The 14239-nt window shown below is 47.8% G+C and overlaps 1 protein-coding gene across 1 annotated transcript; it reads left to right on the top strand.

Annotated features, from left to right (window-relative positions):
* Window positions 1–9496: 9496 nt before the first annotated feature.
* LOC125157803 (cytochrome c oxidase subunit 6B1-like) lies at window positions 9497–10025 on the top strand. Its single transcript, XM_047844818.1, has 2 exons — window positions 9497–9538; window positions 9828–10025. The coding sequence occupies exons 1-2, from the start codon at window positions 9497–9499 to the stop codon at window positions 10023–10025; spliced, it is 240 nt and encodes a 79-aa protein (XP_047700774.1).
* Window positions 10026–14239: the final 4214 nt, after the last annotated feature.

Raw genomic sequence — 14239 nt, 5'->3', positions numbered from 1 at the left:
TACCCTCGTTAACCTTGATCTATCAACCGGGTCCTCTGTCTCCCTTCCTACTGACCCCTTTCTCTAGCTATAGACGTCATCTTGTCTCTCCCATCCTAAATAAAACCACCCTTTGTATTTCTTAGGATCTGGGTTCTGCTGTGAGTGACAGAGACCCAACCTAACGATAGCCTAAACGAACTCAACGTTTATGTCTCATGTGAAGGCCGTGAGGTGGGCAATCCAAGGTTGATGTGGCAGGTCATCAGGGATTCAGACTCTGTCCGGCTTCTCTGCCATCCCCGGAATGTGACCCTCTTCCCCAGGTTCCAAGATGAAGCACAAGCCATTGTACCCACATTCCAAGTGACAAAATGGAGGAAGAGGTAAGAGGCGAAGGTCGTGTATCAGCCATCTTTTAAGGAAATGTGCTCCGTGCTGTCACACGGCATTTCCACGCATGTCACATTTGGCCACACATAGCTGCAAGAGAATGAGGACACGCAGACTTTATTCTTTTTTTTCTTTTTTTCTCTCTCTTCTAGAGTTTATGTATGTATCTTTGAGAGAGAGAAAGCGAGTGCAAGCGGGAGAGAGACAGAGAGAGGGAGCAAGAATCTCAAGCGGGCTCTGCACTGTCAGCACAGATCCCGACACCGGGTTCAAACCCACAAACTGTGAGATCATGACCTGAGCCGAAATCAAGAGTCGCACGCTCAACCGACTGAGCCACCAGGCACCTGGGGCAGACTTTATTCCCATCTAGATGATCATGTTCGCAGCTAAAAAACTGGCCTTCTTGGGGCGCCTGGGTGGCTCAGTCGGTTGAGCGACCTACTGCGGCTCAGGTCATGATCCCACGGTCTGTGAGTTCGAGCCCCGCGTCGGGCTCCGTGCTGACAGCTCACAGCCTGGAGCCTGCTTCGGGTTCAGTGTCTCCCTCTCTCTGTTCCTCCCCTGCTCGTTCTCTGTCTCTCTCTGCGTCTCAAAAATAAACGTTAAAAAAATAAAATAAAAATAAAATTTTCCAGTGCGCCTGGGTGGCGCAGTCAGTTGAGCTTCCAACTTTGGTTCAGCTCATGATCTCAGGTCTGTGAGTTCAAGCCCTGCACCTGGCTCTGTGCTCCAGCTCGGAGCCTGGAGCCTGCTTCGGATTCTGGGTCTCCCTCTCTCTCTGCCCCTCCCCCACTCATGCTCTGTCTCTTAGTCAAAAATAAATAAACATTAAAAAACTTTTTAAAAACTGGCCTCCTAAAAGGAGGAGAATGAATATTGGATCAGGCAATTAGCAATCTCTGTGACACCTTCCCTCAGACTTTCTCCCTTCTCTTTTTTTTTTTTTTTAATTTTTTTTTTCAACGTTTATTTATTTTTGGGACAGAGAGAGACAGAGCATGAACGGGGGAGGGGCAGAGAGAGAGGGAGACACAGAATCGGAAACAGGCTCCAGGCTCCGAGCCATCAGCCCAGAGCCCGACGCGGGGCTCGAACTCACGGACCGCGAGATCGTGACCTGGCTGAAGTCGGACGCTTAACCGACTGCGCCACCCAGGCGCCCCACTCTCCCTTCTCTTTTTTCTCCATGGCTACGCTTCTCAAAAGCACGGTCTACACTCATTGTTTTCCACTTCTCTTTCCGTTTTTTTTTTTTAAGCCATTGGAAAAAAACTCACTCCTAAACTTGCTTTTCCAAGGTCACCGTGTGTTCACGAGTTAATTAATTAACTCATTCAACACATATTTTTTGAATTCCTAGTATGTGTTAGGCACTGGGCTAAATATTGGTGATACAGAGATAAATAAGTCGTGGTCGTCCTGGCCCTACAGGACTCTAATGATTTTATGAGAGAAACAGCAAAAAAAAAAAAAAAAAGTTAAAATACAGAGGAGCAAGTGACATGCCAGAGAAGGCATGAGACCATCTGAAAGCACAGAGGCAGGAGGGGCAGCGTAAGAGAAGGCTGTAGTTTCACAGAGGCCCAGAGGAAGAGACCAAGGGAAGGCACTATTCTAAAAAGGAGGAAAGAGTTTTCCGTGTGTTGAATGTGTGTAAGATGATAACTAAAAACATGTCCATTATATCTGAAGACATGTAGAACATTTGTGACCCTACTGAGGAAAGCTTTAGTGGAGTTATGGGGGCAGAAGCTTGATTGGAGTGGATGGAGGAGTGAGGATGAGAGATTGAGAGTTCCAGCGTGGATAACACTTTTAAGAAATTTGGCTGACGATCAACAGGACAGAGCTATAGTAGCAGTGGGAAGGGAATGAAAAACTCAGTTGAAAGGAAGCCACTGAATATATTTAGAAAAAAAAGATAGTGGGGCACCTGGGTGGCTCAGTCGGTTAAGCACCCAACTCTTGATTTTGGCTCAGGTCATGACCTTGTGGTTTGTGAGACCGAGCCCCACACTGGGGCTTGGGATTCTCTTCCTCCCGCTCTCTCCACCCCTCCCCTGCTCACGTGTTCTTGCTCTCTCTCTCAAAATGAATAAATAAACATTAAAAAAAGGATGAAAAGATGGCTAATAGTGTAAGGTTCCTGAGAAGGTGGGTGGGGTGAGACCCATGATTCTCAGATGTGGTCCCTGGTCCAGTAGCATCACCATCACCTGGAACTGGTTAGAGATGCAGATTCTCAGACCTCACTGGAGACTGACTGAATCAGAAACTTTTGGGGGGGTGAGGCCTAGAGTGCTGTGTTTTAACGAGCCTTCCAAGGGATTCTGATGTGTACTCAAGTTTGAGAGCCACTGTACCATAGATAAAAGAAGGATGGGGCACCTGGGTGGTTCAGTCGGTTGGGCGTCCGACTTCGGCTCAGGTCATGATCTCGTGGGTCATGAGTTCAAGCCCCACGTCAGGCTCTGAGCAGACAGCCCAGAGCCTGGAGCCTGCTTCAGATTCTCCCTTACTCTCTGCCACTCCCCCACTTGCACTCTCTCTCTCTCTCTTTCTCTCTCTCAAAAATACATAAACATTAAAAATTTTTTTAAAAAGGGATATATCCTTTACTGTAGCAGGAGAGAAAGTGTATCAGAAAAGTACAGATGTAGATAGATGGGTCAGTTTGGTACGAGGAAGTTCATTCATTCATTCAACAAATATTTATTAAATATCTAACATGTGCCAGGCACTAAGTATACAGGCCAACAAATTCCTGATCTTATGCAATTTACATTGTAGTCGGGAGACACAATGGAAAAGTAAATAAGGAAAATTACAAGGACCTGGGACTTTATTCTGAATGAGCAGGCAATGCATTCCTAGAATGTAAGCTACATCAAGGCAGGCCCTTTTAATGTTTGTTTGTTTGTTTTCCACTTCTGTGTCCCCATGGCCTAGAATGGTGCCTTGATTATGTTTGCTGAACAAGAAAATTGGAGGCAGAGAATGAAGGTCAGGAGAGGCAGGTTTACTGTAAAGCTAATGACCCTTAGGTCTCTCATTTGCTCAGGCTCTAGCAATAAGTTAATTCTGAGTTCTTTCTCCTGAAGAAGGGGCCCCCAATTGTACAAGTTCAAGGACCCAAATATTTGGATGTGCCCCCTGATCAGAAGTTCCATTATGGACATATAAAGGTTGAGATGTGTGTCAGACATGTCTTATGGACTGAATTGTGTCTCTCCCCAAATCATATGTTGAAACTCTAACCCCCGGTGATACTGTTTGGATATAGGGCCTTTAGGGAGGTAAGTGAGGTTAAATGACATCAAAAGGGCAGGGCCCTGATCTGATAGAATTGGGATCCGAGTTAAGAAGAGAGACCCCAGAGAGCTCTCTTACTGTCCACACACATACAGAAGAAAAGCCACGTGAGGACACAATGACAAGGTGGCCGTTTGCAAGCCAGGAAGAGGGGTCTCACCACACACTAACCCGGTAGCTCCTTGATTTGGAACGTCCGGCCTCCAGAACCGTGAGAAAATAAATGTCTGTTGTTTAAGCCACCTAGTGTGCAGGAGGATGCATCTGGGTCTCAGGAGAGAGGTCTGGTTGAAGAGACAAGTTCGGGAGTCATCTACATATGGACAGTCCTTACAGACAAGAAGCTGGATGCGGTCATCAAGGAAGTGAAGGTGGGCAAAGAGGAGAGGTCCACGGACACAGCCCTGGCTCTCTGTGACATTCGAGGTTGACTTGATGATGAGGAACCAGCAATGGAGAGTTAAGAAGAGCGGTCACTAAGGGAAGAGAGAAACCGAGAGATTGTAGCACCCTAGAAGCCAAGTAATAATGGAAGTGTGTCAAGGAGAAGAGGGAGACCGTATCAAACGCTGTTGATAGATTCAGAAAGATGGGGACAGGACGCACTGTTACATTTGTCAACGTTGAACGATTGTCCTGTACCCGATGTCCTTCAATTCTCTCTGTGAAGTGGGAGGCACAGTCATGCACCGAGAGAGGCGTGGGGCAGGGAGAGTCGGGGCGATGGCAAAATGGGAGACGTAAGGAGAGCGAGGGAAGTTTGAAAACATCGCCGGGGAAAGAGAAAGCCCACGGCGACCAGAGAGAAGGTGCAGGATCGCTGGGCGGCGCAGAGGGCCTGTCGGAGGGGTTCCGAAAACGGTTGGATTCCCAGCTGCAGCCAGGGGACAGGGCTGCTAAGGGTTAATAACTTTTTCTTTCCCATTTCTTTAAAATTAAGAACAGCAGATCCTTGTTTAAGGCCGCAGAGACAGTTTCAAGATAAGAAAGAGCAGGATGCTGACAGTCCGGGAGAGGCCACTCGGACCTCAGGGGAGTGTCACGTAGCAACGTCCAGCTGTAAGAAATCAGAGCTGGGGATTGCTGGCCGGGCTTTCATTCCCGCGCAAGAGCTGCCCCTGAAGCAGTGTGACACGGGGGCTGCGCCAGGTGACATTTGTTGTCCTGGTGCCGCTTCCGTCTCCTGGCCGGCCTCGAGGAGCACGTATACATGTGTCTCCTATATGGCAAGGGGAACCAGGAATGAGATCCAGATGGCCGTGCTCCGACAGGCCCGCAGAGGCATTCCTTGCCTTCCTGGGGATAACATAGCGTTGCTGTTTAACGCTTGATGAGAGCCGTTCTCAGTGCCCTCCGTGTCCACTGCAGAGGAGAGGACCGGAGGCAGCAGGAGAGCCGGGACTCGGGCCCAGGCAGACCGAGCGGCAGAGTATACGACACATACGTGGGAAACACCCGCTGCCACCCGTTGAGGTTGACACCGTTATTGATCTCGTCGGACCGAGGAGGTCGAGTAACTTCATCCAGATCACGTAGCCAAGAAGCAGCGGAGGCCACTTTTGAACTCAGCAGAGGGGTGAGGGGAGCCAGCACAGACTGCCTGGCAAATGCCTCGTCCTGCAGGTAGATGTGAAAATAAATGAACGTTTCTTGCGTGTGGGTCTCATCTCAAAGGGCCTTTAGCCTCAGCTGTGATACGGGCTGTATGGCGCACGACAGAGCACTAGGCCGGAGATGGGTATCTGGGAACAGTCAGCATGAGCTGGGACGGGACGAGCCGTCCGTGGCAGAGGGTGTCGATGGAAGAGTGTAGAGGGCCCGGCACTGAGCCCTCACGGACTTCAGCGTATCAGGGAGCGGCCAATAGTGTCGAGCAGGGGCAAGCAGGACGGCAGCCGAGACCCTCGCGATGACTCTGGCGACACCGGTGACCCCCGGGGAGAGCGGTTTCGGTGGGGCCGTGAGAGCAGACACCCATCTGCGCGGGCGGGGGCATCAGGGAGGGGACGGAGGGCGCACAATGGGGGCGTGCAGGTGAGCTGAGGCGATGGGGAAGGGGGCTGAAGACACACCTGAGAGCAGGGATGGCCTAGAGCCCCGGAGGAGGGACCGGCCTGGGAAAAGAGGAGCGGCCCCTCAGGCTCTGATTCTAGAGGCAAGTTCGTACAAGTGGGTGGGGATCAGTCAAGACTGACCGCCCCCCGCCTCCCCATACCTCGTGCCTTCTCTTTTCTCTGCGAGAGAAGGTCATTTGTTCCGAGTGAGACAAATACAGATGGCGGCGGGTGTTGGGGCAAGTGGCGGCGAGGTCGGTGTATCGGTGGTGTGTGTCGAGATGGGCCGCTGCGGACACGCCTCAGTTACCCCAGTGTGTAGATGAGGGAGTGGAGGTTCTAGAGGCGTGGAAGGTTTGGAGGAGTGGAAGAACGGCAGGGAGAGGCAACTGATGAAGGACAGGTAAAAGAACTGAAGGAAAGCTCTGCGGGCTGGGCCCAGCCGGCCGTTTCACTGTGGATGGGCACCAGTCTGCCCAGCTGGGCCCCTTGCTTCGGCTCTGGTCGTCTCCCTGAAGGAGAGGGAGACAGACGGTGGGACGGGGGACAGCTTCGGGGGCTGGGCCTGGCTGATAGAGGCCGAGGGGTTCGGGTGGTGGGGAAGCTCTTCGAGTGGTCACGTGTGGCGTCCAGGCCGAGGGAAGGATGTGAAGTCACAAGGGGGCGGCGAGGCTGGGAAAACAGGGACTGCTCAGGATTCTGGAAGTCTAGTGGAAGTTAAAGGAATAGGCTGAATGGAAAAGGGAGAAAGTAGGAAGGTCAGATAGTCATGGCCCTGTCTGAGGGTAACATTTTGGAGTTGGAGACTTCAAAAGAGGAGGTGTAGTCAGAGATGGCAAAGCGGAAGCCATGTCTGTGGGCGTGAGGCGTGAGGTTGTGAGTAAGGTCCCGGAGGTGAGGAGATTCGGAGCTGTGAGGCCTGGTTTTTGGAGGAGTGCTCACAGAGGCATTGGAGTCACCTGGCAGGATGGCCGTATGACAAGTGTGGTGCTGAGGCAAATGGCAGTCTCGTCTCTTCTCATGGTTGGGGAGCATGAGCAGCATCCACTCGGACGACGACCCCTACCTGGGAACTGGCGGATTCCGCCTGGGGATCAGGCTCCCTGCTAAGGTTAATGACTAGAAGAGGCACACAAACCAGACTTCCTTCACAGCCGAGATCACCACAGTGGCTTTTTTTTTTTTTAAGTATTTATTTATTTTGACAGACAGAGAGTGAGAGACAGAGGCAGAGACAGAATCCCAAGCAGGCTCCCTGTTGTCAGCATGGAGCCCGGCCTGGGGCTCGATCCCATGAACCGTGAGATCGTGACCTGAGCCAAAATGAAGAGTTGGATGCCCAACCCACTGAGCCACCCAGGCAGCCGCCCATGGTGGCTTTTTCACTGCCGACATTTAGTACTTGACCGTTTCCTATGTGTGTCTCAATTTAAATATTCTACTGCATGACTTGTAGGCACAGTCTCTTAACATGTTTTCTGACCCAAACAGCTTGGGCAATGAGGTGATGCTGGTTTGCACAAAGTTACAGCTTTGAACAAATTTTTCAAGCTGTTCTAACAATAGTCTCCATGTAGTCCGTTCATCTTTTGCTCATTCCTCCCCTATCCCCCACTGGAACACACGGAGAAACAAACATAAAGTCCTAGCATCACATCCTGCTTTCCAGATCGCTGGCGTTTTGCCCCAATGAACTGAAAGACCGGAGTTAAGGCTTCTGGCCTAGTACTTTTTTCCTACCACACGGGGGCAGACTTTCTAAGAAAAAAGGGGAAACCACTGTTCATCTTGTGCTATATAGAACCGAAAACAGGGATGGGGCTGTAATGTGCAACATGATGACTGTACATTCTATACTTGAAAGTTGCTTACGGAGTCGATCTTAAAAACTCTCATCACAAGAACAAAATGTAACTATGTGAGGGGATGGATGTGAACTAAGCTTATTGTGGTGATCACATTGCAATATGTACACGCACACACACGTGTATATCAAATCATCGTGTTGTACACCTTAAACTTATACAGTGCTATATGCCAATTATGTCCCAATAAAACTGGAGAACTGAAAACAGAAATGAAATAGTGAGTAGTAATGTTAAGGGCAGATTTTGTGTGGTTTTTAGGTCTTAACAAATCTGCTTTCCTCGAGCCTGAGAGTCTTCCGGTTCGCCCCTCACTGATGAACTAGTTCCCTTCTTCCTGTCTTCTTCCCTCCCTTCCTCTCCCACTCTCTTACTCCCACAAATACACCTTTATTCCAGGTAGAGTTGCCTGATAAAATACAGGATGCCCAGTTACATTTGAACAGCAGATAAACAACAAATATTTTGAGATCTGACGAGATCGGGCGCGTTCAGGGTGGTATGGCCGTAGACAAACAACAAATATTTTGTAGCATCAGTATGTCCCGTGCATATTCTGGGGATATACTTATGCTACAGAATATTGCTTAGCCGAAATTCAAATTTAATTTGTATTTTTCTTTGCTAAATTTGGCGATCCCTACCCTGGGGCAGGAGCAGTGCTGGAAGCTGGCTGGGTGTGGCTGGATGAAGAGCTCAGGGTCGCCTGGCAGTGAGGCGCCAGAGACTGGGGGCTGCAGCCCAGCCTGTGCCTCAAGGAAGACTCCCTCAGCATCCTCACCTTCCATGCTGCCTCTTTCATTCCATTCTTTCCGCTGGACACATCCAGCTGCAGGGTCTCCTTCTCTGGGAAGCCTTCCCTGATCTCTCCAGGGACAGCGGTGCTTTGTATTTACACGTCTGTTAACACCTATCACACTATATACTTTATGTTTTTCTGATGCACCAGGCTGTAAGCAATTAGAGATCAGAGCTATTTGTTGTTGCTGTTGTTGATCTCTCTTTCCCAATTGCTTGACACAGTGCCTGACACAGAATAAGCACTCAATACATGTAGGATTTTTTTTTTAATTTTTTTTTCAACGTTTATTTATTTTTGGGACAGAGAGAGACAGAGCATGAACGGGGGAGGGGCAGAGAGAGAGGGAGACACAGAATCCGAAACAGGCTCCAGGCTCTGAGCCATCAGCCCAGAGCCTGACGCGGGGCTCGAACTCCCGGACCGCGAGATCGTGACCTGGCTGAAGTCGGACGCTTAACCGACTGTGCCACCCAGGCGCCCCAGGATTTTTTTTTTAATGAGTGATTTTACCTTTAGACCTTAGAAAAGTCACCTAATGTTTCTTTGCAACAGTTTGGCCAACATCTACAAGAAAGGGGCCTGATTAGATGACTTCTAGTGTCCTTTATGGATCCAGGAGTCCCAGGTTAAGTGGGGGGCTGGCAGAGCACAGGAAGTAACCCCATTTCTGTCGCTGGCTGCAGCAAATTGCTTAGAGCTCCAAGAGGCCATTTGAGGAACACTGGTTAAAAAGGAGCACGTGTCAACTCTACTTCAATCCAAATTTTTTACAAAGTGCTTTTTTAAAATTTTTATCTATTTTCATTTTTTTCACGTTTATTATTTTTGAGAGAGACAGAGACCGAGAGCAAGCAGGGGAGGGGCAGAGAGAGAGGGAGACACAGAATCCGAAGCAGGCTCCAGGCTCTGAGCTGCCAGCACAGAGCCCCCCACGGGGCTCGAACTCACAGACCACGAGATCATGACCTGAGGCGAAGTTGGTCGCTAAACCGACTGAGCCACCCAGGAGTCCCACAAAGTGCTTTGGCTGAGGGTCACATTTGAGCTGAGAGCTGCTTTGGGGGTGTCTTTAGGAAGGAGTCAGAACCATGGCAGAAGACATCAAGATCAAAATCAAGAGAGGCGCCTGGGTGGCTCAGTCGGTTAAGCATCAGACTCTTGATTGCGGCTCAGGTCATGACCTCACGCATTGCGGAATCAGGCCCCGCATCAGGATCTGCGCTGGCAGCACGGAGCCTGCTTGGGATACTCTCTCTCCCCCTCTCTCTCTGCCCTTCCCCTGGTTGCGTGCACCTGTGCCTGTTCTCTCTCTCTCAAAATAATATTAATAATAAATAAAATAAACAAATAATAACATTATTATATATAAATAATATGCATCAATAACGATAAATAAACTTAAAAACAACCCAAATCAAGAACTACCAGACTACCCCTTTTGACAGCCGCTTCCCCAACCAGAACCAGACCAGGAAGTGCTGGCAGAACTCCCTGGACTTGCCCCACTGTGACAGGGCAATGACTGCCCAAAGGGATGCTGTCTCTGCATGGGAGTGGTACCTGCGTGTGTTCAGGTCCCTCTGCCTCGCATCCTGGGTGTCGGTCAGCCTGGGATGACCGCCGGGTGGAAGGCACGTCCCGTGGGAAGATCTGAACCGGTTCCACCCCCCTCTCCTCTGCCCTCCATCCTTCTCCCAGGGCGGTGAAGGGGGACCTGGGCGCGTGGTGATCCCCACCCTGGGATCCCGAGTCATAGCTCAACTAACCATAAGTACTTGTTGGGAAAGTGTAAGACTGTGTATGTGTAAAAGAGCTGAATGGTCGGGCAAGAAGCCAGGGTGGAATTAGGACTTTGGCCAGGAAGAGGGACTTCAGGGTGATTGTTTTTTCAGTTTTGTTTTATGTTTTTAAACTGACCACCTTCTCTATGCCGGACAATGGAATGAGCTATTATACAAAATAGCCTCAAGCCCCTGTATGTGCTAAAATGTGTCTATATATTGCCCTTTATTATCCACACAGTTTCCAAAAAAAAGTGCTTTAACTATGCATGTGGCTTAAAACCAACCAGAAGAATGCTTCATACAAGTGGACTTTTTAAAGTATCAGTGGCTCAACAATTACTGCAGGGCTAGATGATCAAAAGAATCCTCAGAAATGCAACAGGATCCTCAGCACTGGAGAGGACTTCTAGATCTTTTTCATACCAACTTGAATGAATAGCAGCACTTCTTGCTGATTCCTTTCTAACCTCCTAACCCCCTGTCTTGAAGTTTTATTTTCATAAACCTCTGTGCTCTTTCCCTCCATCCCATCCCAGAGCTCACAAGTAGAATCCCTTCTTAGACCCACCTTTGAGGGGTTATTAAAGAATAGCTTATGCTATTGAATAAGCTTCCTCTGTCCCGAGCACTGCTGAAAGTCCTTTCTGTGTATCAACTCAGTTAAAAGGAGGTGACACAATGTAAGTGTCAGCTCTGGAGCCAGACTGTCTGAGTTTGTGCTTCAGCTCTACCACTTCCTACCTGTTGACCTTGGACAAGTTGGTTAACTTCTCTGTCCCTCAAATCCGTCTATAAAAGGGGGACGCTGCTGCTGCTGCTACATCCTACCTTAGGGGGTTGTAAGAAGATTAAGATAAATTAACATCTGTAAAGTACTTAGAACAGTGATGGCATCCACTGAATATTATGTATGTGTGTACGCACAGGCATACATTTGTAATATACGCATCTCTCTCTCCATAATAAAATCTATATGTATATAGAAACTTACAACTCTATCAAGAAGATACTCTTGGGGCACCTGGATGGCTCAAGTCAGTTGAGCATTGAACTCTTGATTTTGGCTCAGGTCAGGATTCCCGGGTCATGGGACTGACTTCCGTGTTGGTGGGCATTGCGCTGAGCATGGAGTTGGCTTAAGATTCTCTCTTTTGCCCTCTGCCCCCTCCCCCCCCCCAAAAAAAGATGCTCTTATTTTTTTACAGATAAAAAAAATTTTAGGGGCGCCTGGGTGGCTCAGTAAGTTAAGTGTCCAACTTCGGCTCAGCTCATGATCTCACAGCCTGTGAGTTTGAGCCCCACGTGGCGCTCTGTGCTGACAGCTCAGAGCCTGGAGCCTATTTTGAATTCGGTGTCTCCGGCTCTCTCTGTCCCTCCCCCGCTCATGCTCTGTTTCTCTCTTTCTCTCAAAAATAACCATTAAAAATAATTTCACAGATAAAAAAATGAAGGGTCAGGAAGGGCAAGTAGTTTTTTAAGGTCATGCAGCCTGCCCTCCTGACCACTACACAATACTGCTTCTGCTTTTGTTTTGTTTTAAATTAAAAACTATTTATTTATTTATTTATAAAGTAGTCTCCACACCCAATGTGGGGCTTGAATTCACAACCGTGAGATCAAGAGTTGCATGCTCTGTCGACTGAGCCAGCCAGGCGCCCCTTAAATAAACCTTTAAGTTAAAAAATAATTTTAACTTACAGAGATTTCTCATATACCTTACACCCAGCTTCCCCTGATGTTAACATCTTACATAACCACCTACATTTGTCACAAGAAATTAATGTTGATAATATGTTACTGTTATTAAGTAAAATAGAGATGGCTAACTATTAATAGCTCTTAACTATAGATTTAATTTGGATTTCACCAGTTTCCCCACTAGTATCCTTTCCCTGTTCCAGCATCCAACTCAAGATGACACATTGCATTTAGCCACACTGCTTTTTTTTTTTTTTTAAATTCTAGTATAGTTAACATAGAGTGTTACATTAGTTTCAGGTGTACAATATAGTGATTCAACAATACTATACATTACTCAGTGTTCATGATACACATACTCTGAGAGCCATACTGCTTCTTTCCTTTAAAAGATTTTTTTATTTTTATTTTTTATTATCTTTTGTTTTTTACAGTTTATTTATTTTGAGAGTGCACGAGTGCAGGGGAGGGGCAGAGACGGGGAGAGAGAGAGAGAGAGAGAGAGAGAGAGAGAATCCCAAGCAGGCTCCACACTGTCAGTGAGGAGCCGGATGCGGAGCTTGAACTCACGAACCGTGAGATCATGACCTGAGCTGAAATCAAGAGGCTGTTGCTTAACTGACTGAGCCACCCGGGTGCCCCAAAGATGTGTAAGCAAGCTCTGTACCCAACACGGGGCTCAAACCCATAACCCCGAGATCAAGAGTTTTATGCTCTACTGACTGAGCCAGCCAGGTGGCCCAGTCATATTGCTTCTTAATATCTATTGAGCAAGTTTGCTGGGTCAGGCCCTGTACTAGGTATTAGGGACAGAGAGATGAGTAAGAAACAGTTCCTGCCCCCAGGAAGCTCACAAGACTGCTGGAGAGAGAGAGAGAGAGAAGCAAGGTATTGGTTATAATAAAGGGTAGTCAGTGTGATTACACTTAAGCATGGAGGCTTGTGGGGGCACAGGCAAGAGGCACCTTATTCAGTCGGGGCCATCTAAGCTGAGACCCGAGGATGAGTAAGACTTAGCCGGGCAAGATCAGGGTGTGTGTGTGACTTGAGTGGAGGTCAGCACTGAAAACCGTATTTGAGGTGGAGAAAACATCGTGTGCAAAGATCTAGAGGGGAGAGCATGAGTATGGTCATCTTTGGGAACTGCTACATCTCCCAAGATCTCACCTCAAACTCTGAAACTCCCATCTGGACCACAACCTTCTACACTGGCTGTGACCTTTTTTAGGCCTTCAGGTTCTTTCTATGCTTTGATGGTCCCCCCTCCCTCACACACACGGCCCCACTCTCTCAGCTGCACTCATGTCCCAAATGGCCTTATGTTCAGTCACATCAGGACTGAAGTCCCCTGGGCCAATCCCTGACCCTGGGAAAACCCCACACCTCCTACTTTCAATTAAAAGTCAGGCACTGGTTAATTTCGCTGTAACTTCCTCCTAATTTGGCCAAGCCTTGACTGTGTGAGATAGGACAGGACCTGAGCTTTGGAGTCGTGCAGACATGGGTTTGAATCCTAACTCTTCCACCTGCCATCTCTGTGGCCTTAGATAAGGTAGTCATCGTTTTATGACATTTTTTAAAATTTGAGTGTAGTTGACACACACCGTTACGTTAGTTTCAGGTGTTCAACATAGTGATTCAACTTCTTTATACGTTATGTCATGGCTCCCCACGAGTAGAGCTACCTTCTGTCACCATACGATGCTATTACAATGCCGCTGACTATATTCTCTATGCTGTGCCTTTTATTCCCATGACTTACTCATCCCATAAGACATTCACCATTTTAAATTTGTTTCCTCTTCTGGTTGTGGAGATTAAAAATAATATAGGTGTACAAAAATTAGCTCAAAATGATCGAGGACCTAAACGTAAGACCTCAAACAATCAAACTCTTAGAAGAAAACATGGGACAAAAGCTTCATTGGCAATGGTTTCTTGGATATGACACCAAAGGCACAGGTAACAAAAGAGAAAAACAGACAAATTAGACTTCATGAAAATTTAAAATGTTAGTGCATCGAAAGAGTAAAAGAGAGCAAAAAGGCACAGAGTAAATTTATCCACAGAGTAAAAAGGGAACCCACAGAATGGGAGAAAATCTTTGAAGATCATATGTCTGATGTCCAGAATATATAGAGAACTTCTAAAACTCAACAACAAAAAACCCAGCAACACAACGCAAACATGGGCAAAGGACTTGAATAGATATTTCTCTAAAGAAAATATACAAATGGCCAATAAACACATGAAAAGATGCTCAACATCACTAGTCATTAGGGAAGTGCAAATCAAAACTGCAATGAAATCCACTTCCTGCCTGTTAGGATGGCTACTATTAAAAAAAAC

Source organism: Prionailurus viverrinus, chromosome X (assembly GCF_022837055.1).
Source record: "Prionailurus viverrinus isolate Anna chromosome X, UM_Priviv_1.0, whole genome shotgun sequence".
Taxonomy (NCBI): domain Eukaryota; kingdom Metazoa; phylum Chordata; class Mammalia; order Carnivora; family Felidae; genus Prionailurus; species Prionailurus viverrinus.
The sequence above is the reverse complement of the archived record's forward strand: the minus strand, read 5'-3'. Positions and strand labels throughout refer to the sequence as shown.